The sequence below is a fragment of the Pan paniscus genome, chromosome 6, assembly GCF_029289425.2.
Source record: "Pan paniscus chromosome 6, NHGRI_mPanPan1-v2.0_pri, whole genome shotgun sequence".
NCBI lineage: Eukaryota > Metazoa > Chordata > Mammalia > Primates > Hominidae > Pan > Pan paniscus.
The window spans coordinates 44946669-44970665 of record NC_073255.2 but is presented as its reverse complement, the minus strand read 5'-3'; the positions used below and the strand labels follow the sequence as shown (position 1 = coordinate 44970665).

At 40.0% G+C, this 23997-nt stretch overlaps 1 protein-coding gene across 9 annotated transcripts in view; it reads left to right on the top strand.

The window, feature by feature from the left end:
* The window catches only part of HECW1 (HECT, C2 and WW domain containing E3 ubiquitin protein ligase 1), a 445382-nt gene that overhangs the window by 352322 nt on the left and 69063 nt on the right, over positions 1 to 23997 (top strand). For all 9 annotated transcript variants that reach the window (XM_057302857.2, XM_008960744.4, XM_008960746.4 and 6 more), the window contains 3 exons: positions 7197 to 7331; positions 19173 to 19278; positions 20182 to 20278. In XM_057302857.2, the coding sequence (XP_057158840.1) occupies positions 7197 to 7331; positions 19173 to 19278; positions 20182 to 20278 (338 nt within the window). The remainder of the gene's footprint in view (positions 1 to 7196; positions 7332 to 19172; positions 19279 to 20181; positions 20279 to 23997) is intronic.

The window sequence follows — 23997 nt, the reverse complement described above, 5'->3', positions numbered from 1 at the left end:
TAAGCTTTTTAAGAACAGAAATCTTTGTTTTGCTCATTGATAAAACATCAAGGGCCAAGAATCGTGCCTAGTATATAGTTGGCATTCAATAAATCTCTGTTGCACCAATGACTTATAGAGTTACCTGAGGGAAGAAACCAGAATACTAGGTATAGCAGGAATAATTAAGTATTAATGTTAATTATATTAAATAAATATTAATTAAATATTAAAATTAAAGTGTTGCTGATTTAAAACAAATTATTAAGGTGAGCAGATTAATTGGGCTCACTAAATTACAGTAAAGGTAGTTAAAATACATTATATATCTACACATGTTCTGGAATGTCTTTAAATAGAAATTCTTTAAAAATCTTATCAATATGCAGCCATGATAATATAAAAGTTACCTACAAAAGATTAAAAATCAGACAAGCTTCAAATTTCCTATCCTAAAAATGAAACTAGAGAAATCCACAGACAGAAAAACAACCTCGTGCAAAATCAGAGTTTACCCTACTCTTTTACCCATCCTGATTGTTACAGTTTGATAGTTTGGATATGATTTGTTTGACCCCTTCAAATCTCACACTGGAATTTAATCCCCACTGTGGCAGTGTTGGAGGTGGGGCCTAGTGGAAGGTGTTTGGGTCACAGGGACAGATCCCTCAGGAAGAACTGGTGCCACCCTTGCAGCAATGAGTGAGTTCTCACCTTATTAGTTCCCTCTAGAGCTGGTTGTTAAAAACAGCCTGGCACCCACCCCCTACCCCCACTCTGTCTGGCTTCATCTCTTACCATGAAATCTCTGCACATGCTCCCCTTCACCCTCCACCGTGAGTGGAAGGAAGCAGCCTGGGGCTTTCACCAGACACCCAGTCTTCCAATCAGCAGGATCATGAGCCAAATAAACCTTTTTTCTTTAGAAATTTCCTGGTTTCAGGTATTCCTGTATAGCAACACAAACACACTAAGACACTGATGAAACACCAAAAGCCATTCTCCAGATGGATCACTAACTAATCAAAGCACGACATTAATAGTGAGAAAATGATAGTATAAAAAGGACTAGTGGTGAGTATTTAAATCAATCAAATACCTAAGTATAAATAAAAGTAATTGTTGTTAAAATGCTTTAAAACATATTGGAAAAGTCTAAATACAATATGGGAAAAGTTGTATAATACAAATGGAATAGTTGTATAATAACAGTCTGGATCAACATCACCAGACTGGAATAAAAAAAAAAAGTAAGGAAGTGAGAATAGGGAAGATGAGCAGGGGAAGGAAAGTTATGCTAGTTGGGCTCAAGGGGAGTAAAACGGGATCATTTAAAAAACAAAGGTTAAATATGGTAATCTGACAAGCTTAAAAGGCAACTGTTTGTACCATTTAAAATAGAATTTTTCTCTTCCAAAATCCTTCAAAAGATAAAATCAAACAAAATAGAGTTTGTATGACAAAGCACACAAAAAATTGCAAAGAAGATGGAAATAATAAAAGTAAGATAACAAGTAAGTAAGTAAAGTAAAAAAGTAAAGCCAAGCATAACAGTTATGGCAATAGGTGGAAACATGATAAACTTAGGTACCAAAAGGAAAACACTCTCAGCTTTGGTAACAAACAGATCCAGTTTACAAAAAGACATACCTAAGAGGTGATTTAGAAAGTTTAGAAATAAAAGAATAAATATTAATATAGTGTGAAGACAATAACAGAAAAACCAGTGGTGATGTATTAATATAATACAAAGGGGAGTTTCAATCATAATCCTTAAATGGGCCAGGCGCGGTGGCTCACGCCTGTAATCCCAGCTCTTTGGGAGGCTGAGGCGGGTGGATCACGAGGTCATCAGATCGAGACCACCCTAGCTAACATGGTGAAACCCCGTCTCTACTAAAAATACAAAAAATTAGCCGGGCATGGTGGCGGGTGCCTGTAGTCCCAGCTACTCGGGAGGCTGAGGCAGGAGAATGGCGTGAACCTGGGAGGCAGAGCTTGCAGTGAGCCGAGATGGCGCCACTGCACTCCAGCCTGAGCGACAGAGCGAGACTCTGTCTCAAAAAATAAATAAATAAATAAATAAATAAAAATCCTTAAATGGGGGTCAAAGAAATATTTTATGTTAATCAATGGCAAAATAAAGATATAATAATCATGTACCTTATGAGCCAAATAATAACATTATATTAAATAAAGAAAAATCAAGGAGAAATGAAAGGAGATGAAAGACATACAGTCGTAGTAGGAAAATGTGTTTTATATCCATCAGTTTGACAGATTAAATAGACAAAATAATTTGAGATTTAAATAATATAACTTTATGTGAATGAAACATATTAATTCTTTTATTAGAAATAGAGTTTACGTGAATGGATAAACAAAATGTGGTATATACCTGCAATGAAATGTTTGTCCTTACAAAGAAATGAAATTCTGACACATGCTACAACATGAATGAACCTTGAAGACATTGTGCTAAGTGAAATAAGCAAGACACAGAAGGACAAGAATTATGATTCCACTCATATGAGGAACCTAGAATAGATTTATAGAGATAGAAAGTAGATCAGAGGTTCCCAGGGGCTTCAAGGAGTAGAAAATGAGGAGTTATTGTTTTGTGGATACAGTGTTTCAATTTGGGAAGGTGAAAAAGTGCTGGGGAAGGAGAGTGGCGATGGTTGCACAACCGTGAGAATTTATTATACTTAATGCCACTGAACTGTACACTTAAAAATTGTTATTGTTTTACGTATATTTTGCCACAACAACAAAAAAGAAAAAGGGCCCCAAAAATGAAGTTGACAACTTTTCATGATTATTTTTGTAAGTGGTGATAGTCTACACTGCAAAGAAAACAAAAAAGCAGAATATAGCCAGGTCACATCCTATGGCCATATAGCAATAAAACTGAATTGTAAGTAAATTTAAGCACAATCATAAAAACAAAATCTTTGGCAGCTGGAAAGTAAAAGCAATGTTCTAGATGACTCTTGGGTTTAAAATAAAATAAAGACTTAGAAACCATTGAGAAATTGTTGAAAATACATGTGAACAATACTTAATAAAATATAGAAAGGATATACTCAAAGACTTAGTAGCATTAGGGAATTTCAGTTGATTAAGAAGTGTTTTTTAAAAATTACTTGATAAAAATTAAATATTTATTTATTTAGTGAGACTGGGTCTCGCTCTGTGTCCTAGGCTGAAATGCAGTGGCATGATCACAGCTCACTGCAGCCTCGACTTCCTGTGCTCCAGCAATCTTCCCACCTCAGTCTCCTGAGTAGCTGGGACCACAGATGCAAAACCACTACGCCTAGCTTTTTTGGTATATTTTTGTATTTTTTTGGTAGAGACAGGTTTTTGCCATGTTGCCCAGGCTAGTCTCAAACTCCCAAGCTCAAGAGATCCACCTACTTTGGCCTCCCAAAGTGCTGGGATTACAGGTGTGATGAATACACGTTTATATTTTAAAAACAAATACTCTTGGTAAACTAAGAATGTAAATATGTTTTCGTGACCTAATAAAGCCTCCTTTAAAACAGTAGACATCTTATTGTACAATCAGGTCTAGTAGTTTTCCCTTAAAAATCAAGAATAAGAAAAGATTTCAACCACCACTTCTTATTTAATGTTGTTCTAGAAGTACTCACCAATATTACAAAAAAGGAGGTAAAAATAGAAGAGCCCTCCTAAAGAAGGAGACAAAATTAACATGATTTGCAATTAAAAATCCAAGAGGATATACTTAAAAGAGTCATTTATTTGGTGGAAGCATTTAATATGATGAGCAGACAAAAAGTAAATACACAAATAATAACTTTCCTGAGTACCAGCAATAAAGGGTTATAAAACATTATAGGAAAAGATACACTCAGAAGAGCAACAGATAATATTAAATACCTATAAATTATCTTAACCAGAAATATGTGTCTTTCAGTAAAACAACTACAAAACTGTACTAAGAAAAAAATTCTTTAATAGACATGTTCAGAAATGGGAAATGGTTACACCAACTATCTTAAGGAAAGAATTCTCTCCGAAATCATTTGCAGTCTCAAAGTGATTCTAAACAAAATCCCAATAGAACTATTTTTGGAACTTAATAAAATTAATATTAGTTCCTCTGGAAAAATGAAAACAGACAAGAATATGTAAGAAAATATTGGAAAAGAAACAGGAAACTTGCCCTACAGATGTTAATAATTGGAATAGTGCGGTACCAGTGAAAAGCCTCAGGCCACTGGAGCAAATAAAATATCCTGAAACACAGTAGTATTTATAAGAAATTTATTTATAATAAAACAATAGGAAATGAATGATTTGGAAAAGTGAGCTCTCTGAGAAAACTGTCAAACTACAACTTAATATTATACCAAAATAAGTTTCAGAAAGGTAAAGATTTAGTGTTAATGATTAACTCACCTAAACTAAAGCTAGAAAAATATAGTTAAACACTTAACTGACCCCTGGAGAGGAATGTTTGAGAGATTTGAATACATAGGAATATTAAAAATTCAGTGTATTAGAAAATAAAGCAAACAAAAATCAAAAGCAAATTTGAAAGCAGATGTATAACTTAGCACTTGGATAATAAATAAGAAAACTTTAACATCCCGACAACAATAGCAAAAAAGGGAACAGACATCGCAGGCAACACACTAAGGAAGGAATGACTAATTAGCCCATGAGAAAATGTTTTTCTTTTGTAAATTCCCTGGGAAATTGTAATTCATCATTATTTACCATTTAACATTTCTAAGAGTTCTTTCAAAACTAGTATTTGTGAGAGCATTATAAAGAGGAAGATTCATGAACTAATGGTAACATGATAGATCTGGACAACTGTTGTGAAGATAGTTTATTGGTATGGATCAATAATCATAAATATTTTTCTAACTTTAACCAAGTAATTAATTCAGCTTTTAGAAATGCATACTAAACAATTGCCACAGATACACAAATATAAGGAACCTATTTAATTTAATTTCTAAACATCTCAGCATGTATTTGAATAATGAAAAGTCTATTTTTAATATTTGTTAGGTTAGCTTACACTTGTGTGTTTAAAAAGCATGTTGATGCATTTTGTTTTTTCCCATTCCCATTTAAGTCTCATTCCATTTCCTTGTATTTTTGACATCACTAGCGTCATTTTTTGAGTCCTCTACCAATTTTTCAAGGGTATATCATCTTCAGTTCCAATTGAACATACAGCCCTTTTTCAATCTGTGTGGCATGCTATCTTGGGGAATATTACTGCAAGTCACAAATATTGATTCGCATGATATTAGTAGTGTTGTTATTTACCTTTTTCCTGGGGGGTGTATTTTTATCTCAATTATGAAACCACTTCCTGTATGAGTTTTTATAAAGCTCTTTAAACTGCTTGTTTACAGTGACATCAAATACTTGAAATTATAAGCTCATACCTTCCAAGAATAATTTCTAAATCTGTATAAAATTTCTTTTAACTACTTTTGTCAGGTAAACCTAAAAATACCTAAAACTAGCATTGATTGAGGTCATTTAAAGCTGATATGACTTCACCAAATGTTACTGTTGGTTGAAAAGAGAGTAATTAAAAAGTTGTCTTATGGTACAAAGGGTTTTGTTGAAAAAAAAAGGTAATAACTTTCTCTTTTATGAGAGATAATTTTAAATTTAAAGAACAATGTTGCCACATATTGGAATATATATGGTACTCAGACATGGCACAAGGATTTATATTCGAGAGTGTTCGGCCAGGCTTGGTGGCTCACGCCTGTAACCCCAGCACTTTGGGAGGGCGAGGTGGGCAGATCACCTGAGGTCAGGAGCTCGAGATCAGCCTGACCAACATGGAGAAACCCCATCTGTACTAAAAATACAAAATTAGCTGTGTGTGGGGGTGTGCACCTGTAATCCCAGCTACTCAGGAGGCTGAGGCAGGAGAATCACTTGAACCCAGGAGGCAGAAGTTGCAGTGAGCTGAGATCGCGCCACTGCACTCCAGCCTGGGTGACAGGCAATGAGAGTGAAACTCCGTCTCAAAAAAAAAAGTGTTCATTGAAGCATTATTTTAAAACAGTAAAAAAGTCAAATGTCTAACAATTAAGGGTACTAAAATTAATTGTTATACTTCCATCAAACAATATCATGTAGTCATTAAAATTCTCCATTAAAAGAATATTTAATAATTTAGGGAAATACTTATAAAATAACAAGTGAAAAACCTCATAAAATTATAGATCTTGATGTGAAGAAAATATGTATATATTTGAATGTATAGAAAAGAAAAAACTAAGGAGGAAAAAATCAAAATTTTTTTTGATTTGGGGTGATTTTTATTATCTTCTTTCTACTTTTTTATCTTTTTAAAGTTTTTTCTCAGTGAAAATATACACATTCTATAATAAAAAAGAGCATTTATCTTAAATATAAATAAAATACTCTACAAATTATTAATTACTAGTATTATCTTAACCCAGTAAAGGCTCTATTGCTCTTACTTTCTGTGTTGAATAAAGTATTATAGTCACTACTTAGAAACTCCATGTTTTATCTATGACTGATACTGCTTCATTCAGCTACTGAGCAAACAGGCACAGTGTCCTGTTCCCCATTTAGATCAGTGGTCTCCAACCTTTCTGACACCAGGGACCAGTTTTATGGAAGGCAATTTTTCCACAGATGGGAGGGTAGGGGATAGTTTTAGGAAGACAAGCACATTACATTTATTATGCACTTTATTTGTATTATTATTACATTGTATTATATAATGAAATAATCCTATAGCTCACTGTGATGTACAATCAGTGGGAGCCCTGAGCTGGTTTTCTGTGATTAGATGCTGCCATCTGGGGGTAATGAGAGACGGTGACAGATCATCAGGCATTAGATTCTCATAAGGAGTGTGCAACCCAGATCCCACACATGCACAGTTCACAATGGGGTTTGTTCTCCTATGAGAATCCAATGGCACCACTGATCTGACAGGAGGTGGAGCTCAAGTGGTAATGCTCACTCGCCCGTGGCTCACCTCCTGCTGTGCAGCCAAGTTTTTAACCTGAACTAGATAGATGAGTTTTGAGTAGATTAAAAAAGGAAGTAGGGGTAGGGGAGGCTGGGCAGAAATAAACCTGAGGCCTGGGCCCTGTAGCACTCCTGTATATTACTGACTCCATTTTGGCCTATTCTCACACACGGTGCTTTTTTCACTGGTCTGTTCGCAGTCTTTTTTCGTGGACCACAACAGTCGAGCTACCACTTTCATTGACCCCCGAATCCCTCTTCAGAACGGTCGTCTTCCCAATCATCTAACTCACCGACAGCACCTCCAGAGGCTCCGAAGTTACAGCGCTGGAGAGGTAACCCTCCCTACACCCCGCCCTACTGTTCACCGGTCACAGTCTCTGCCTCTTCCATGGGAGCAGAACAGTTCTTCAGTGGCTAGGATCTAGGGTTGCCTGCGCTGGAAGAGATTAAGCCATATGCACCCTGCTTTGTAGAAGAATGATGACCGGGACACCCACTTAACACCCCAGACCTGTCTTCAGTTACCTTTTCTGCCTTGCCTTTTGTCCCACACAATCACCACTACTAAAAACCTGTCTAGTTGAAAGGAAACTGAAAATGCACTGTCAGGAGATCCCTACACTTATGGCTGGAGCTGTGCCTCCTGAGGCCTGTCATGTGTGAATACATGGAACTGCCATGGTATGTCTGACTAACTTTAAACTTCTACCTCTCCAAAACATCCTAGAAAATACTGCAATAATGTATCCATGGACTAGAAACTAGGGGGAATTAACCAGGCCACAGGAAGTGGTGCTCTCTTCCCACTCTATTCGCGCTCTACAATGTGCTCTTTCCTTGGCAGCACTTTGTGGCTACCACGAAAGGCTAAGGATCACTTCATTGCCTTTCTGAATTAGTATCTATATCCCATACTCTTCCTGCCCTTCTTTCTCGAGCCAAAACCCAAAACATAGCTCTTTTTTTGCTCCTGATCAGTTCCTGACAATATCATGAGCAAATTTCTTTTTATGTCCTAATTGACATTTCCCAAGTATCTGTGCCTTCTTTTTGTGGAAACCACCAGGACCTCAAGAGATGTGGCTTCTGAGAACTACTTCCCATAAAACAGCTTTTAGAATTGGATTATAATAAGGTTAAAAAATCAAAAATATGGAGTAGGAAGGAAAGGAATATATGTGTATGTAGGTGAGTGAGTTTGTGTGTGTGTGCATGTGTGTGTACATATGTGTGTGTTTGTATATATATACACACACATATATATGCATATATATATATATATATATATATATATACACATACACACACACATATGCCACAGTGAGTCATTCCAGGGAGAGCCAGGGAGTTTCTCTCCAGAGAAACTGGGAAGATAACAATTCACCCTGCAGCCACCTCCTCCAGATAGCAAACATAAGTCTCAAGGGAAGAGCCTATTGTTGATGTATCGGCACCAGTTATTTACCACTTTTTCAGAAGGAGTCCTGTGTATACTCTGAGAAACATAACTATTTCCAACCAGTGGCACTCATGGCTTAATGCCAGTGTGATAAAATGAATGTTTTTTCATGGAAAAAACTTCAGTTGTGCAAGATTAAGTCCCTAAAATACAGATCTCTTACAATTACAAGAAATTAGTCTGAAATGTAAATATTTAAAACCTTTCTAACTGAAAGAACAAGACTGAAACCACGGACACCACTTGCATTACCTGTTTTAAAACATGTGTTTCATGTGATTGAATAGCCCAAATAGAGTTAATTTAATATGATTTAAATCATTAATATCATTTGCCATAACATGTATGGCAAAGTGCCATCTGTATCAGTTAAGAACTAGCTGGGGCCAGGTGTGATGGCTCACACCTGTAATCCCAGCACTTTGGGAGGTCGAGGCGGGCAGATCACGAGGTCAGGAGATCAAGACCATCCTGGCTAACACGGTGAAACCCCATCTCTACTAAAATAATACAAAAAATTAGCCAGGCATGGTGGCGGGTGCCTGTAGTCCCAGCTACTCGGGAGGCTGAGGCAGGAGAATGGCGTGAACCCGGGAGGCAGAGCTTGCAGTGAGCCGAGATGGCGCCACTGCACTCCAGCCTGAACGACACAGCGAGACTCCATCTCAAAAAAAAAAAAAAAAAAAAAAAGAACTAGCTGGAAGACTCTAACACATATGATGAAAGGGCGTTGCTGTGTACCAGCCATCTGTCTGCTTCCTAATGCATCCACCCTGACTGTTCGTCACATTTCCAAACCTCACCCATCCCTATGCCCATCCTCTCTCTTGTGGTAGCTTTTGGCTGACAGAAGAGGACACCAAGAAAAGCAACAGAGAGAGAAGCCAAGAGGCAGAGGGTATCTGATCCAGAGGCAGTGCACCAGAGAAAACAAAGACTCGGCCTCTAAGAAAATAAATATGTGGTTCCTCCCACTGCAAGAGCCCTCAGCCTAGGGATAAGGAGACAGAGGGACTCTGGTATCAAAATAGAGGGGAGTGGGTGGTAGGAAATGTTGACTGCATTTGCTGTGATGTGATTTTGCTCAGCAAAAATTGATTCCATGCATGGCTTGCTATGAGCACTGTGGAATGCAAAATATGAGACAATCCCTGCCTTAGAGAAGTTTGTATTCCACTTTTGAAGGCAGGCCAAAAATACATACAGAGTTAAGTAACGAGAGAAATCAGAATATGGTTGAGTGGCAAGAGAGATGTTAGGATAAGTGCCACAAAAGTTCAAAAGAAGCCAAGGAAAAGTATCTTTTAAAATAAGGTGCCTGGCCAGGCGCAGTGACTCATGCCTGTAATGAAAACACTTTGGGAAGCTGAGATGGGAGCATCACTTGAGCCTAGGAGTTTGCAACCAGTCTGGGCAGCATGGCGGGACCTTTTCTCTACAAAAATTTAAAAATTAGTCAGATGTGGTGGCGTGCACCTGTGCTCCCAGCTTCTCGGGAGGCTGAAGTGGGAGGATGGCTTGAGCCTGGGAGGTAGAGGCTGAAGCTAAATGTGTTCACACCACTGCACTCCAGCCTAGGCAACAGTGCAAGACTCTGTCTCAACAAAACAAAACAAATAATAAAATAAAATAAGGTACCTGACTAGAACTTGAAAACTGGTAGAATAGGTACAAAGGATGGGGAAGGGAAGCCTTACAGAGCACAGCCTAAGCAAAGGTGCAGAGGTCGGATTGAGAAAGGCTCACAGAGAGACAGTGACTAGTTCAGTCTGAGCCGAGCAGCAGGTTCCCACTTGCTGTGCCTTGGTTTTCAGAAAACTTTAGTGCTGCATGGAAGAGTTGGAACTTTTTTAAGGGACCACTGAATGAATTTGAGGAAAGTAATTGATTCATCCATTGTTTCAGGGTGAAGTCATCTCTAAAACACATTTGAGAGATGGGGAAAGACTCTTGGCATTTGGGGCAGGACAATTCTCTGATGTGTGGAATCGTCCTATTACATTGCAGGACTTTTTTTCCTGACCCCATCCATTAAATGTCAGGAGTGCCCCCACTTCCCCAAGTCATTATGACAAAACAAAACAGAACAGCACCCCAGCATTTCCACACACCCATAGATGGTAGCATTACCCCAGTGAAGAACCATTATTTTACAGTCCAGTAAACTGAAATACCAAGAGCTCACTTCACATAGGGAGTTCAGGACCACAGCTCAGGTTTCCTAACAGTCATCCATGCAAACTCTTTTTTTTTTTTTTTTTGAGCTAGAGTCTCGCTCTGTCACCCAGGCTGGAGTGCAGTGGTGCAATCTCGGCTCACTGCAACCTCTGCCTCCTGGGTTCAAGCGATTCTCCTGCCTCAGCCTCCCAAGTAGTTGGGATTACAGACGTGCACCACCACACCTGTTTAATTTTTGTATTTTCAGTAGAGACGGGGTTTCACCATGTTGGCCAGACTGGTCTCGAACTCTTGACCTCAAGTGATCTGCCTGCCTCGGCCTCCCAAAGTGCTGGGATTACAGACGTGAGCCACCACGCCCAGCCACAAACTTATATTTTTAAAAGAAGACCATGAAAGCCAAGAAGAGGAAGGGCTGTGGCAAAGAGCTATTCGAGAGAGGCCTGCTGGAGACCACTGCCACAATCAGATGGAAGGGGATGAGGCCGAGTTGAGGTGACAAAGAGAAAACAAAGGGCAGCCCATGGGGAGAAGCCTCAAGGAAGTCGGGGGGTGTGGAGGAAAAAGTCACTGGGACTTCAGTCTGCAGACAGGCGTTCGGCTCCGGCATGTCCACAGAGGAGCTGAGTATCAATCATTGTTCATTCCTCCCCTGCCAGGGACCCCAGCTTCCTCTGCAAATGGGTGACCACTAACGTGTGTTCCAGCTGTGTGATTCTCAGAGTCTGTGGGGCTTGATTCCACGTCTTCAGGACCGCATAACTAAGAGTCCCATTAACAACATAGAGCTAAGAGGAGCAGGAAAGGCAGGACGGAAGGATGGCAGGTTTGTCTTTAGGCAAGTTGATAATGTGTGTGAAAATAGCAGGATATCTGATTAGATATGACAGTTAAACAGATGGAAATATGAGACTCAGCAATCATCGATGGGTTATTTCCATAATCCATTATTTTTCTGTGTCCCGTATCACAGGCAGTAGGGAATTAACTATAGATATTTCTTAGACTACAACTTACAAGTGTGGGTATTTTCTGTTCACCTACATAAGCCATTCTCTTGAGTGTTATTCAGCAGTTGATTTTTTTATAAATTGCATGTAAGGACAGAATTAAAATGGGTTTCTATATTAAGGATCCTAAATGGTAAAATGTTTTTCTTCAAACCCCAATGGCAGATTATTAATAGAAACATTGTTAAAAATATTTTGGATTGTCCTTTACCTCACCTGGAAAATTTTCAGACAGATTCCTGAAAGCAGTTATTACGAATATAGGATTTATACATAAAAAGATCGTTATTTGACACTTTCACTTGCATTTTAAGGCGGAGGCACATCTGTCTGCAATATATTCAAGCACCAGCAAAGTAGGCCTTATCTCTCCTCAGAATGTGTGACCAGAATAGGTCACAGATAAGTGGAGTGCTATGAATACTGGATCCCATCTTAGCAAGGAAATCACGAAAGGGTAACACATTTGCCTTGTTTACACTGCAATTCCTAATATAAGTTGACACCAATAAGGAAGGATAAGCAGAGCACATAATTTTCATTTCTTTTGCCATCTTATCTTGGTCAGGTTAGAAAATCGTTAGTCATAGAAAATTTCTGGAAGGTACACACCGAAAAAAAAGCTTGACAGTGACTGCCTCAGGAAAGGGCAAGAGTCTGACAGGGAAGAGAAGCTTGCTTCTCACTTTAGAAGCAGAAGTCACTCTTAGTCATTCTTTGCAGTGAGCTTCTTTGATGGCAGAAGTAATTTCATGGGCTCTGGTGACATGAAGGAATCTTCATTCAGGAAGCTTGCTTTTGGGGAGAGTAATTGCTGCATTGCTTCTTAAAATTGGTCATTTTCCTCTTGGCTCAATGTAACCTGCACTTGATCACAGGTTTGGCTGGAAGTTTGTAAAATTCAGACACCTTTGAAAATAAACTGTTTAATTACAGTCATACATCACTTAACAGCAGGGATACATTCTGAAAATGTTGTTGTTAGGCAATCTTGTCACTGTGGACATCCTAGAGTGTGCTTACACAAACCTAGATGGTATAGCCTACCACACACCTAGGCTGTACAGTATGGCTATGGCTCCCAGGCTGCAAACCTGTACAGCATATTAACTGTACAGAATCCTGTAGGCAGTTGTAACACAATGGTATTTGTGCCTCTAAACATATCTAAACATAGAAAAGGTAAAGTAAAAATACAATATAAAAGATTTAAAAAATAGTACACCTGTATAGGATACTTACAGTGAATGGAGCTTGAAGGACGGAAGTGGCTCTGGGTGAGTCAGTGAGTGAGTGACTGTGAGGCCTAGGACATTACTGTACACTAATGTAGAATATAAACACTGCACACTTAGGCTACACTAAATTTTTTTTATTATTATACTTTAAGTTCTGGGGTACATGTTTACAATGCGCAGGTTTGTTACATTTGCATACATGTGCCATGTGGGTTTGCTGCACCCATTAACTCATCATTTACATTAGGTATTTCTCCTAATGCTCTTCCTCCCCCAGCCCCCAACCCCACTACAGGCCCCTGTGTGTCATGTTCCCCTCCCTGTGTCCATGTGTTCTCATTGTTCAACTCCCACTTATGAGTGAGAACATGAGGTGTTTGATTTTCTCTGCTTGTGTTACTTTGCTGAGAATGATGGTTTCCAGTTTCATCCATTTCATCCATGTCCCTGCCAAGGACACGAACTCATCCTTTATTATGGCTGCATAGTATTCCATGGTGTATATGTGCCACATTTTCTTTATCCAGTCTATCATTGATGGGCATTTGGGTTGGTTCGATTTTTTTTTTTTGAGATGGAGTCTCACCCTGTCTCCCAGGCTAGAGGCAATGGCACGATCTCGGCTCACTGCAAACTCCTCCTCCTGGGTTCAAGTGATTCTTCTGCCTCAGCCTCCTGAGTAGCTGAGGCTACAGGCACGCACCCCTACACCCGGCTAATTTTTTGTATCTTTAGTAGAGACGGGGTTTCACCGTGTTGGCCAGGCTGGTCTCAAACTCCTGACCTCATGATCCACCTGCCTCGGCCTCCCAAAGTGCTGGGATTACAGGCGTGAGCCACCGTGCCTGGCCTAATTTTATTTTTTTAAAGCAATTACACCTGACATTGTGACAGCTATGACATGACCAGTGATAGGACTTTTTCAGCTCTATTATAAGCTTATGGGAACACTATTGCCTGTGCATCCATTGTTGACTGAAACATCGCTATGTGGCACATCACTGTATGAACAATATGTAATGAATGCAGAATACAGACACAGATGGAAAAGCATAATTCCCCATCTGGAGACACAGGTACACATAAAAATAAAGACATTAGATTGTGTTGTCTATGGTTCTATATCCTAGTGCCTCATAGATAGTTTCCACACCATTAACATTTTTCTATATTTAATCACATGGATCTACCATCATTTAACACAAGCCTTTCTTGAACATGATGTTTATTGCCCGCTTCTTATTATAAAAATATTGAACAACTCAAATATCTCTCTTTTGTTTCCTTAAGATAATTCTGACAACTTTGTTAATGATCTATTTTCAGAACACAGAAGGAATCTAGAGATGAATGTAAATTCGTCCTTTGAGCCCTTCCTGTGAACTTGCTACATTTTTTTTTATCATCAAGTCTCCAGTGTTTGCAGAGAGAGGGTTAGCTGATTATTAACCCAAATTCAGTCTAAAACATGCAATTTTCAATCACAGCTTTAAGGAAACCCACAAGTGTACATTCCCAAATTGCAACGCTGAAGAGCAGCTTGTTTACCAGTTGCTGAAAACTATTTTCTGAGGATATCTATTTTGTTTTGTCTGGAGAGCTAAATGTTTGAAGTTTTCACATTTACAATTATGATGAAAGCGATCGATATCAAAAGAAAAAGAAATCCTAAAAGTAGTCCCTACTACAAACTGGGTTTTACCCAATTATGGAAGAGTTGTTGCAGCATGTCTGGGGAAAGGCAGGCCACCAGGGGCTCTCTCTCCCCTCGCTCACCCCTTACCACATGTGCCCACACACGCACGTACACCCCTGAGAAACTTAATAAGACCAAAGGGGTCAAATGCCAGGAAATTAGAGTCATGTCATTTTGGTTTTAAATGGAAAATCAGTCCTGTAGTCATTTTCTGACCTTAGGAAAACAAAGCAGGCCGGGGATGGTGGCTCACACCTGTAATCCCAGCACTTTGGGAGGCAGGGCAGGAGGATCTCTTGAAGCCAGGAGTTCAAGACCAGCCTAGGCAACATAGCAAGAACCCATCTCTACAAAAACATTTTTAAAATTAGCTGGGCACAGTGATGTGTGCGTATAGTCCCTGCTATTCAGGAGGCTGAGGCAGGAAGATTGCTTGGGCCCAGGAGTTTGAGCTTGTAGTGAGCTATAATTGCACCACTACACTCCAGCCTGGATAACAGAGACTGTCTCAAAAAAAAAGGAAGAGAGAGAGAGAGAGAGAGAAAGAAAAAAGAAAGAAAGAAAGCCAGCCAGCCAGCCAGCCAGGCAGGCAGTCACAGTGGCTAAAGCCTATAATCCCAGCACTTTGGGAGACCGAGGCAGGCAGATCACCTGAGGTCAGGAGTTCAAAACCAGCCTGGCCAACATGGCAAAACCCCATCTCTACTAAAAATAGAAAAATTAACCAGGCATGGTGGTGCATGCCTGTAATCCCAACTACTCGGGAGGCTAAGGCATGAGAATCTCTTGAACCCGGGAGGCAGAGGTTGCAGTGAGCCAAGATCGCGCCACTGCACTCCAGCCTAGGCACCAGAGCGAGACTCCATCTCAAAAAAGAAAGAAAGAAAGAGGAAGGAAGGAAGGAAGGAAGGAAAGAAACGAAAGAAAGAGAGAGAAAGAAAGAAGGAAGGAAGGAAGGAAAGAAAGAAAGAAAAGAAAGAAAGAAAGAAAGAAAGAAAGAAAGAAAGAAAGAAAGAAAGAAAGAAAGAAAGAAAGAAAGAAAAAGCAAGCCATGTTGGCATCATGTTTGCAGTGAGATTCAAATCAGTCACTCAGTTGCTGTCAGACGTCCCTCGGGATGGATTGTTTAGTACCAGTACAGGGCTTCAAGGATCCTAGCACATACTAAATCCTAGTTCAAACAGACCCTCGGAATTTCCTCCAGCCCTGCCTGAAACTGTCTTCATCGCTGTCCATTCCTGGGCCCCTTGTTGGAGAAGGGCATTTCTATCCAATCCTCCTGTTCTCCAGGCTCTGGTCTTTGAGCTATCCAATACCAACCAACCCTTTGCAGACATTTCTGTGGCTCAGGGACGCAACAAGCCGTATCTCCCCCTGTGTTATTTCCTCTATCACACTCATATTAGGCCTGAAGAATGTTTGTCAGTCAGTCATCTGCCTTTGGGCTAACTGGACTTCAGCTGGTTTCTGAAGTTTTTCAATCTGGCTCAGCTTTACCCGTGAGTGGGTGACCTCAGAAGTAGGCACCACTAATGAATTTCCTGTGAAGGCCAGGAATAGAAGTGAGCCTCTTTCTGTTTCAAAGCCTTATTCATTTCTGGGTGATGCCCTGACAGTTAGACACTTTCACTCAGGGCGAAACAACAAATGTTTCCTGAGTCCAGTGCACAGCCAAGCCTTCCCGAGCTCAGCCAGCAGATCTGGCTGTTTCCCCAGTTTCCCTCTGTAATTTATCACTTAGATAACCTTCAGCTGGTGGGTCTCTGAGAATCCTGTCTTTACAAGATCAATAATATTTTAAATACACGTTAAGGCAAACTGACATGATTCCCTCCAAGAAAAAGAGACTTATAATTTCAATCCCAGAAAGCCTTTACATATTTATTTATTTATTTATTCATGGAGAAAAAAGAGAAGTATGAGGATTCAATACTGCATAGTTTATTGATCAGCAAACTTTTCTTTCATCTTTTGCTTTGTAAACATTTGAGACTGGAATGTGCTGCTGCAGAAATACCAGCTTCTAAACCCTGGTGTCTGGCTTTGCCAGCTGAGCAGAGCTGAGATCTAATGACATCAAAGTGAGAAGTCCACCAAAGTGGCACAAAATCTATTCCCTTGTCCTTCAAGTAGGCCATGGGCAATAAGAAGGACCAGGAGAGAAAACAGATGCATCTGCATCTCTACCCAACTTCCAGAAAAGCAGCAAAGACTACCACATACAGAGAGTGAACTGGTGGCCCCTGTCTGCATACAAAGGATGTTATCCTTGGGTGTGGAGTATGGAAGTGGGAACCAAAGGAAAATCAGCAATGCCTGTGTTTGTTATTAGGGATCGTTAAGTAATTTGCCCTACATTACAATCTGCAATATCACACATGGCCTATTCTTAAGTGGCCGTTTGGAACTGACTTGTCTAGACTTTGTAGCACTGGTCCTCGTCACCTTCCTGAATTCTGTGTGAGTGAGTTTTATGCTGGTCTCAGAGGGAGAAATGTCTTTCCTTTTTTTAAAATCTGGATGTTTGAACTCTTTCTAAGTGTCTTACAAAATTATCATCTGTTACATTAAATTAAACTTGGCTTGAGGATGCCTTCATACTTTTGAGTCATTACGTAATGGATTGCCACCTCACTTGGGACATGAATTAACTGAAAGCCTAATTTGGGAGTATACTTTGGCAACAAAGGGTTGAGTCTCAGCCAATCACAACAGCCAAGCTTCAGTCAATTGCAGGTGGCTAACTGATCAGACCATGTTCAAATAAGGCAAACACTGAGCTGCTCCCGTACCATGCTCCCATTCCCCAACCATAAATGCTGCCTGCCCATGGTTGCAGAATGGAGCTCTCTCCTCCCTTTCTGGTTCTGGTTCTGAGTGAGGACCACCCCATTCTCACACCATTCTTTGATCAATTAAACTTTGTAAGTTTACTTTGTCTAAAGTCTTTAACACTTCAAAATTCTTAACTATTTTAAAGCCTATTTTAGCATACTTTGCCAAATATCATAGGATGAGTTACACTCTACATTAAATCCCATATATCTGGTGAATGTACTGCAATGTGGAAAATCTTAATGCCTCTATAGATTTTAACATCTTACTCTGCAAGGGTCTTAAAAAACAAAATGTATGTAGAATCACAGTGAGAATGTCCATTATCATGCTCTAGAACTGCATAGTTTATTGATCAGCAAAGTTTTCTTTCACCTTTTACAAAAGTGATTTTTTTTAATTTACAAAATTTAAAATTGAGCTAAGTTAGTTTTTTTGTTTTGTTTTGTTTTGTTTTTGAGATAGAGTCTTGCTGTGTCGCCCAGGCTGGAGTGCAATGGTGCAATCTTGGTTCACTGCAACCTATGCCTCCTGGGTTCAAGGGATTCTCATGCCTCAGCCTTCCGAGTAGCTAGGATTACAGGCATGCGCCACCATGCCTGGCTTATTTTTAGATTTTTAGTGGAAACGGGGTTTCACCCTGGTGGCCAATCTCAAACTCCTATCCTCAAGTGATCCACCTGCCTCAGCCTCCCAAAGTGCTGGGATTACAGGTGTGAGCCACCGCACTGGCAAAATTGAGCTAATTTAGTTTAAAGTTAATCATCACAAGTATCAACTTTAGGCTAAGCAAGTTATTTATCTCTGAAGTTTTGTCAAAATGCCTAAGCTGAACCAAGATATTGGAAGCAGGCAGGCAGTGTGGAAGGAGTAAACAAGTGCTTTGCAGTCAAGTATTAGAATCCTGGTTATCCCCCTGTCTTACGGTTGTAAATCTGGGGTAACCTTACTTTTCCTGGATCCTCAGATTCCCTATTTGTAAATTTTGGTTAATAATGCTTACCTTGCAGAATTTGTTAGGATATATAAGATGCTATGTGAACAGAAGCCAGCACAGTGAATGCAATAACAGGCATTCAACAAAGAATGAATGTAATCAATACTATTTAAACAAGAAATCCATTATACATTTGGTACTAAAGTTCAATGCTACCTTGGAAAGTTATAGGCGTACCTTACCAATGATATTTATCTAGGATTTATCTCTCTTTAACAAATTTATGATGAGAAATGTTTCTTGGGCTATTCAGTGTATTAATTTGATTAATATTCATGACTTTGACATGATCACTTCTTTTTTTTTGAAACAGAGCCTTCCTCTGTTGCCCAGGACAGAGTGATTTTGGCTCACAGCAACCCCTACCTCCCAGGTTCAAGTGATTCTTCTGCCTCAGCTTCCCAAGTAGGTGGGATGACAGGCACCTGCCACCACATCTGGCTAAGTTTTGTATTTTTAGTGGAGATGGGGTTTCACTATGTTGGCCAGGCTGGTCTCAAACTCCTGACCTTGCTATCAAGGTCTCAGCCTCCCCAAGTGCTAGGATTACAGGTGTGAGCCAGATGGCTTTCTTAACCATACTATAGCACATCATCAACTCTACTTAGACACTTTTGTAAGCTTTCTTTTCCATCACTTTATTACTTTTTCAACTTAGGTGACTTCAAAATCTTTCACCCCCTAGGTTGAAAAACTGGTATCAAGAGACATCTGAAATTGATACAAATTTCTAATGCTTATGCTTTTATTCTAAAATTAGGCCTCAGAAGTTTCTAGAAACAGAGGAGCCTCTTTACTGGCCAGGCCAGGACACAGCTTAGTAGCTGCTATTCGAAGCCAACATCAACATGAGTCATTGCCACTGGGTATGTATCATGCTTGTTTGAGCCCCTGGCTCAAAGAATAGCAACACCTAGCCTTGATTTTTTTGTTTGTTTTTCTGGTTTTTGTCATGAACCCTTTACTATTCAACATTCTGTCTTTCCTTTCTCCTCTTTTAGGATATAGTGCACACCCCGACCCCTGCTACCATCCACCCCTCTGTCCTTTTCCCCTCTCCCTTCCTCCTCACCTATCTGTTCCCCTCCCTGTCTTTTCTGTTCTTTCCCAAACTCTCAGGTCCTTTCTTCCTTATTCTATTCAGTGATTTGTTAATCCCGTGCACAAGAGCAAGGTTTAAATGAGGTGAATTTTACTGTTTTTAGACAGTTTTTAATGTATACCTCTCTTTCCATGTATGTATGGCATAAAGTTTGCAGTGTCCATTCCTAACTTCAGCCACCTCTTTCCAAAACATATGCCACTTGTATCAAGGAAAATGAAATGAGAGCATCTAAATGGTATTTCCATTATCACTACTGGGAAATCGACACATGGATTACTTTGCACTCATAAAGAATCTTTTCCATAACTACAGCAAAATGACCAAGAAAAGTTAGAAGGAAGAGAGGAGAACTCCTCTTATGGGAGAGCTATTTTGTTCTTTACCTGTTCATGCAGAGATGCATTAATACCCAGTAAAGATCCTGAAACGTTAAGGATGATTAACAGAGATCTGGTTCACTTTTAGTTTGATCCCTTAAAAAATTATAATGTTATTATGTCACATTTTAAAAACTCTCAAGAGCTTGCATTTTTTTGATGAGTATGCTGCCTGCCCTTCAAACTCCTTCATTAATCCTGGTATCAAGCAGCCATTTTCCAATCATCAGAGTGATTATCTCTGGGCTGCAGACTCAACCACAACTCTGTGCTTTTGTCTGTTTCAGCATATAATGACAAGATTGTGGCATTTCTTCGCCAGCCAAACATTTTTGAAATGCTGCAAGAGCGTCAGCCAAGCTTAGCAAGAAACCACACACTCAGGTAAGCCTCGCCCCTCACTCCCTGGAACTCTAGGTCTTTCCAGCCATTTTTCCTGGTGGGAAAACACCTCTGTGGAGACAGAGCAGAAGCTTATTATACATTGTATTTGTGCATTTAAATGAGAACTTGAATCTTCAAGATGAAGGGTTCGGGGTTCCTGTATTCTGGGAAATGGCATAATCAGAGATGGTCATATTATCAGATTACATATCATTTATATGGTACTGAAATGATTTCCATTGATGTGGGGGGGGAAGGACAGAAAGGAAACAAAATAGCTTCCATTAAAAAATTATTTATGTACAGCACTGTATAAATTACTTTTAGTTTTGAAATATAATTGTTGAATGGTAAACCAAATATTGAGCGGCCATGTTCGAAAATAAAAAAGCAAACAAAAAGTTTCTTGTGTGTTCTAACTACTTACATCTTATGCTTCATTAGGGTCATTTTTGAACAAGTGCCCCTGAAACTCTGAATCACATGTGGAAGGGATAGCGATCTGAAATGATAAAAAGAGAAAATATTCCCTGAACTTAAATCCTGCTTTCTCACCAAAATATTCAAACATCTTTTTCCTTTGGTTTACTCTCCAACGTTCCAAAAGCTGGAGAGGCATGGGGGTTAAGAGTACATCTCTTTGACGTTTGAATTTTCACTCCAACAGGTAGGGACTATTGATGGAGGCGTGTTATTCAACTCTCTGCCCTTAGTCTCCCAAATGGGGGTCACAAAGTGGGCATGGTTGCAATACTTACTTGAGGATGTGTAAAGGTTAAGGCAGGGCAAGCTAGAATCCCATCAACGGCTGCATTTCATTATTCCCTGCCCATGTGGTGCAGTCTTGTGAATGGGGCTGATACCTGCAATACCATACTCCAACTTCCTCGGGGAATCACTGACAGCTTCAAGTAGTCTCTGCTTTTCAACCCTTGCCACTCCCGCCAGAATGGATCATTCACTATTCTTTCCCCTCCAACACCCCCTCATTGACACCTCTTTTCCCTGTATTTTCACTCTGTAAATTAGAGCCACTACCCTCCCAGCCGTCCCTGATCTCCTCTCCTCCCTCTTCCTCCACCTCCACACCTAAACATTCACCTCCTCATACTCTCTCCTCCATCCTCATTTTCTCTTCTCCCTGCCATGGTTCAAGTTTAGGTGCTCATCATCTCTCTTCTGGACCATACAGGGGTTTCTCCTAAAATATTCCCTATCACCCTATCATAACCAGAGTTACCTACGTAAAGCATAGATTAAATCATGACCTCCCTACCCTTCAAAAAAGCTTTCATGGTTTCCATCACATATGAAATAAAGTCAAGATTTTTTTTTTTTTTTTTTTTTTGAGACAGAGTCTTGCTCTGTTGCCTGGGCTGAAGTGAGATGGTACAATCTCAGCTCACTGCAACATCTGCCTCCCAGGTTCAAGCAATTCCTGAGCCTCAACCTCACGAGTAACTGGGACTACAGGCATGTGCCACCACACCCAGCAAAATTTTGCTAATTTTTATGCATTTATTAGAGGTGGAGTTTCACCATGTTGGTCAGGCTGGTCTCAAACTCCTGACCTCAAGGGATCCACCCATCTCAGCCTCCCAAAGTACTGGGCTTACAGGTGTTAGCCACCTCACCCAGCCTAAAGTCAAGATTTCTAAGCATAATGTCCATGGTCTCAAAGTCTGGCCCTAACCTAACTCTCCATCCTGCACTAAGCTTTTCCTTCCAGGGTATTCCACCTCCACCACACAGGCTGCGTACTCTCCTGCCTTTGTCTTTCCGGGAATGACTTCCCTATTAAGGACATCTCATCCCATTTTAAAGGCTCAGATCAAAAGCAAAAATTCAGTGATCTGGGCAAGCTTTAGTATTTCTTTTTCTTTGAGGGGGTGGGAACTTCCTGATGTTACCATGGCATTTGTTTTTTTGTTTGTTTGTTTGTTTTTAATTTTTTTTATTATACTTCTAAGTTCTGGGATAAATGTGCAGAAAGTGCAGGATTGTTACACAGGTATACATGCACCATGGTGGTTTGCTGTACCCATCAACCCGTCATCTACATTAGGTATTTCTCCTAATGCTATCCCTCCCCTAGCCCCCATTCCCCAACAGGCCCCAGTGTGTGATGTTCCGCTCCCTGTGTCCATGTGTTCTCGTTGTTCAGTTCCCACTTATGAGTGAGAACATGTAGTGTTTGGTTTTCTGTTCTTATGTTAGTTTGCTGAGAATGATGGTTTCCTAGTATTTCTTTTGTCTTGCTTTGATAGTATGCTTTTTGTGCCTCGAAGATATTTTTAGATCTCTCGTATTCTGTCATTTACTTGTGTCTCCCTACAGCACTCTAAGCTCTTTAGAGCAAGGCCTTTCTCTTCCTTTTCTTTGTGCCCACTCTGCCCCTTACAACCTGGTCCTCTACTTTGAAAATAGGAAACACCAATTACTTTTAGAGTGAATGAAAGATCTTTAGCATGAACAAGTGATCTTTAGCATGATGAATGGCCACTTTCATTTATGTTCAACTCTTAAGAATTCTCTCCCCTGGTTTCATTACTGCACTGCTGCAGAAGGCAGAGTCATATTCAGCCACCTGGGTCATTCATTCATGGGCTGCTCTTTGACTCACCTAACAACCCAAGGGAATTTTCAAGGGATTTCCAGGGATGTTGTATTATCTTAAGGGTTTTTGACGCATGGTTGTTCTTGAACATTCTTTACGTTACTGATTCTACCATTAAGTAGTGAGTTCACTGCTTGCTTTGTGGAAGAATTTCAACTCACCAAAGACACAAAAGTCTCATTTTAATCATTAGAAACGGTTTTTTTTTTAAGTAATTCCCTATATAAGTGAGTGGAATGTATTTCCAAAAGGCAGTAGACTGTTTTCATCCCTATTATATATCACATTACAACAATCCAAGAAACTTTAAATGTTTTGTTGCAATATGGGATTGTACAATTATGATTTTGCAGAGCTGGGGGAACTTGAAATCAGGCCACGTTGGAATTGGAAAAAAACTTGGAAATTATCTAGTATGGAAACTAATAACCTATTTTAAGGTTATGGACTCCTTTGAGATGCTGATGGAAGCACTTATGGACTCTCCTCCACATATAAATATAAACCTCTGAATATAATTTCAAATAGTTAATGGACCCTAAAGAAACTGTGGACCCAGGTTGAGAACCCAAATATTTCATCAAAAACAGAAGGCTCACAATGACTATCAGAAACTGGACTATGTGACGATAGAACTAAAACAGCAGAAAGCAAAGAGCAAGAACTTGTTCTTCAGGAGGTCAAGCTTAACAGATGCAGGAAGCCAGGCCCTGCTTTCCATGATGAGGCGTCCACCTGCCCCTGAGTGCCATGTCAGGGTGAGTCAGATCCACTTTGAAGGTTCAGGAGTTGAAGAGAATACCACTCTCCTCAGGACCCCACCCAGAAGAACTCATGGCTTCCTCTGTGGTCCCCAAGAGCAGATGGTGACCCCTGTTCAGCCATTGCTATTCTCAGGGAGTCATGGAGTCTCTGTCTTGGGTCTGCAAAGCCAGTTGCTGGGTTTGAGTATGTAGAAAACTGTCCAGTTGACAGCAGTGACTTGCGGTGAAAAGCAGGAAGCCACATGTAGAGAAGGGGATGGAGCCAGAAAACCCAGAGGTTAATGGCATCTGTTATCTTCAAGGGGCATGGAGGTGGTCCTTCAACTAGTGCTTTGATT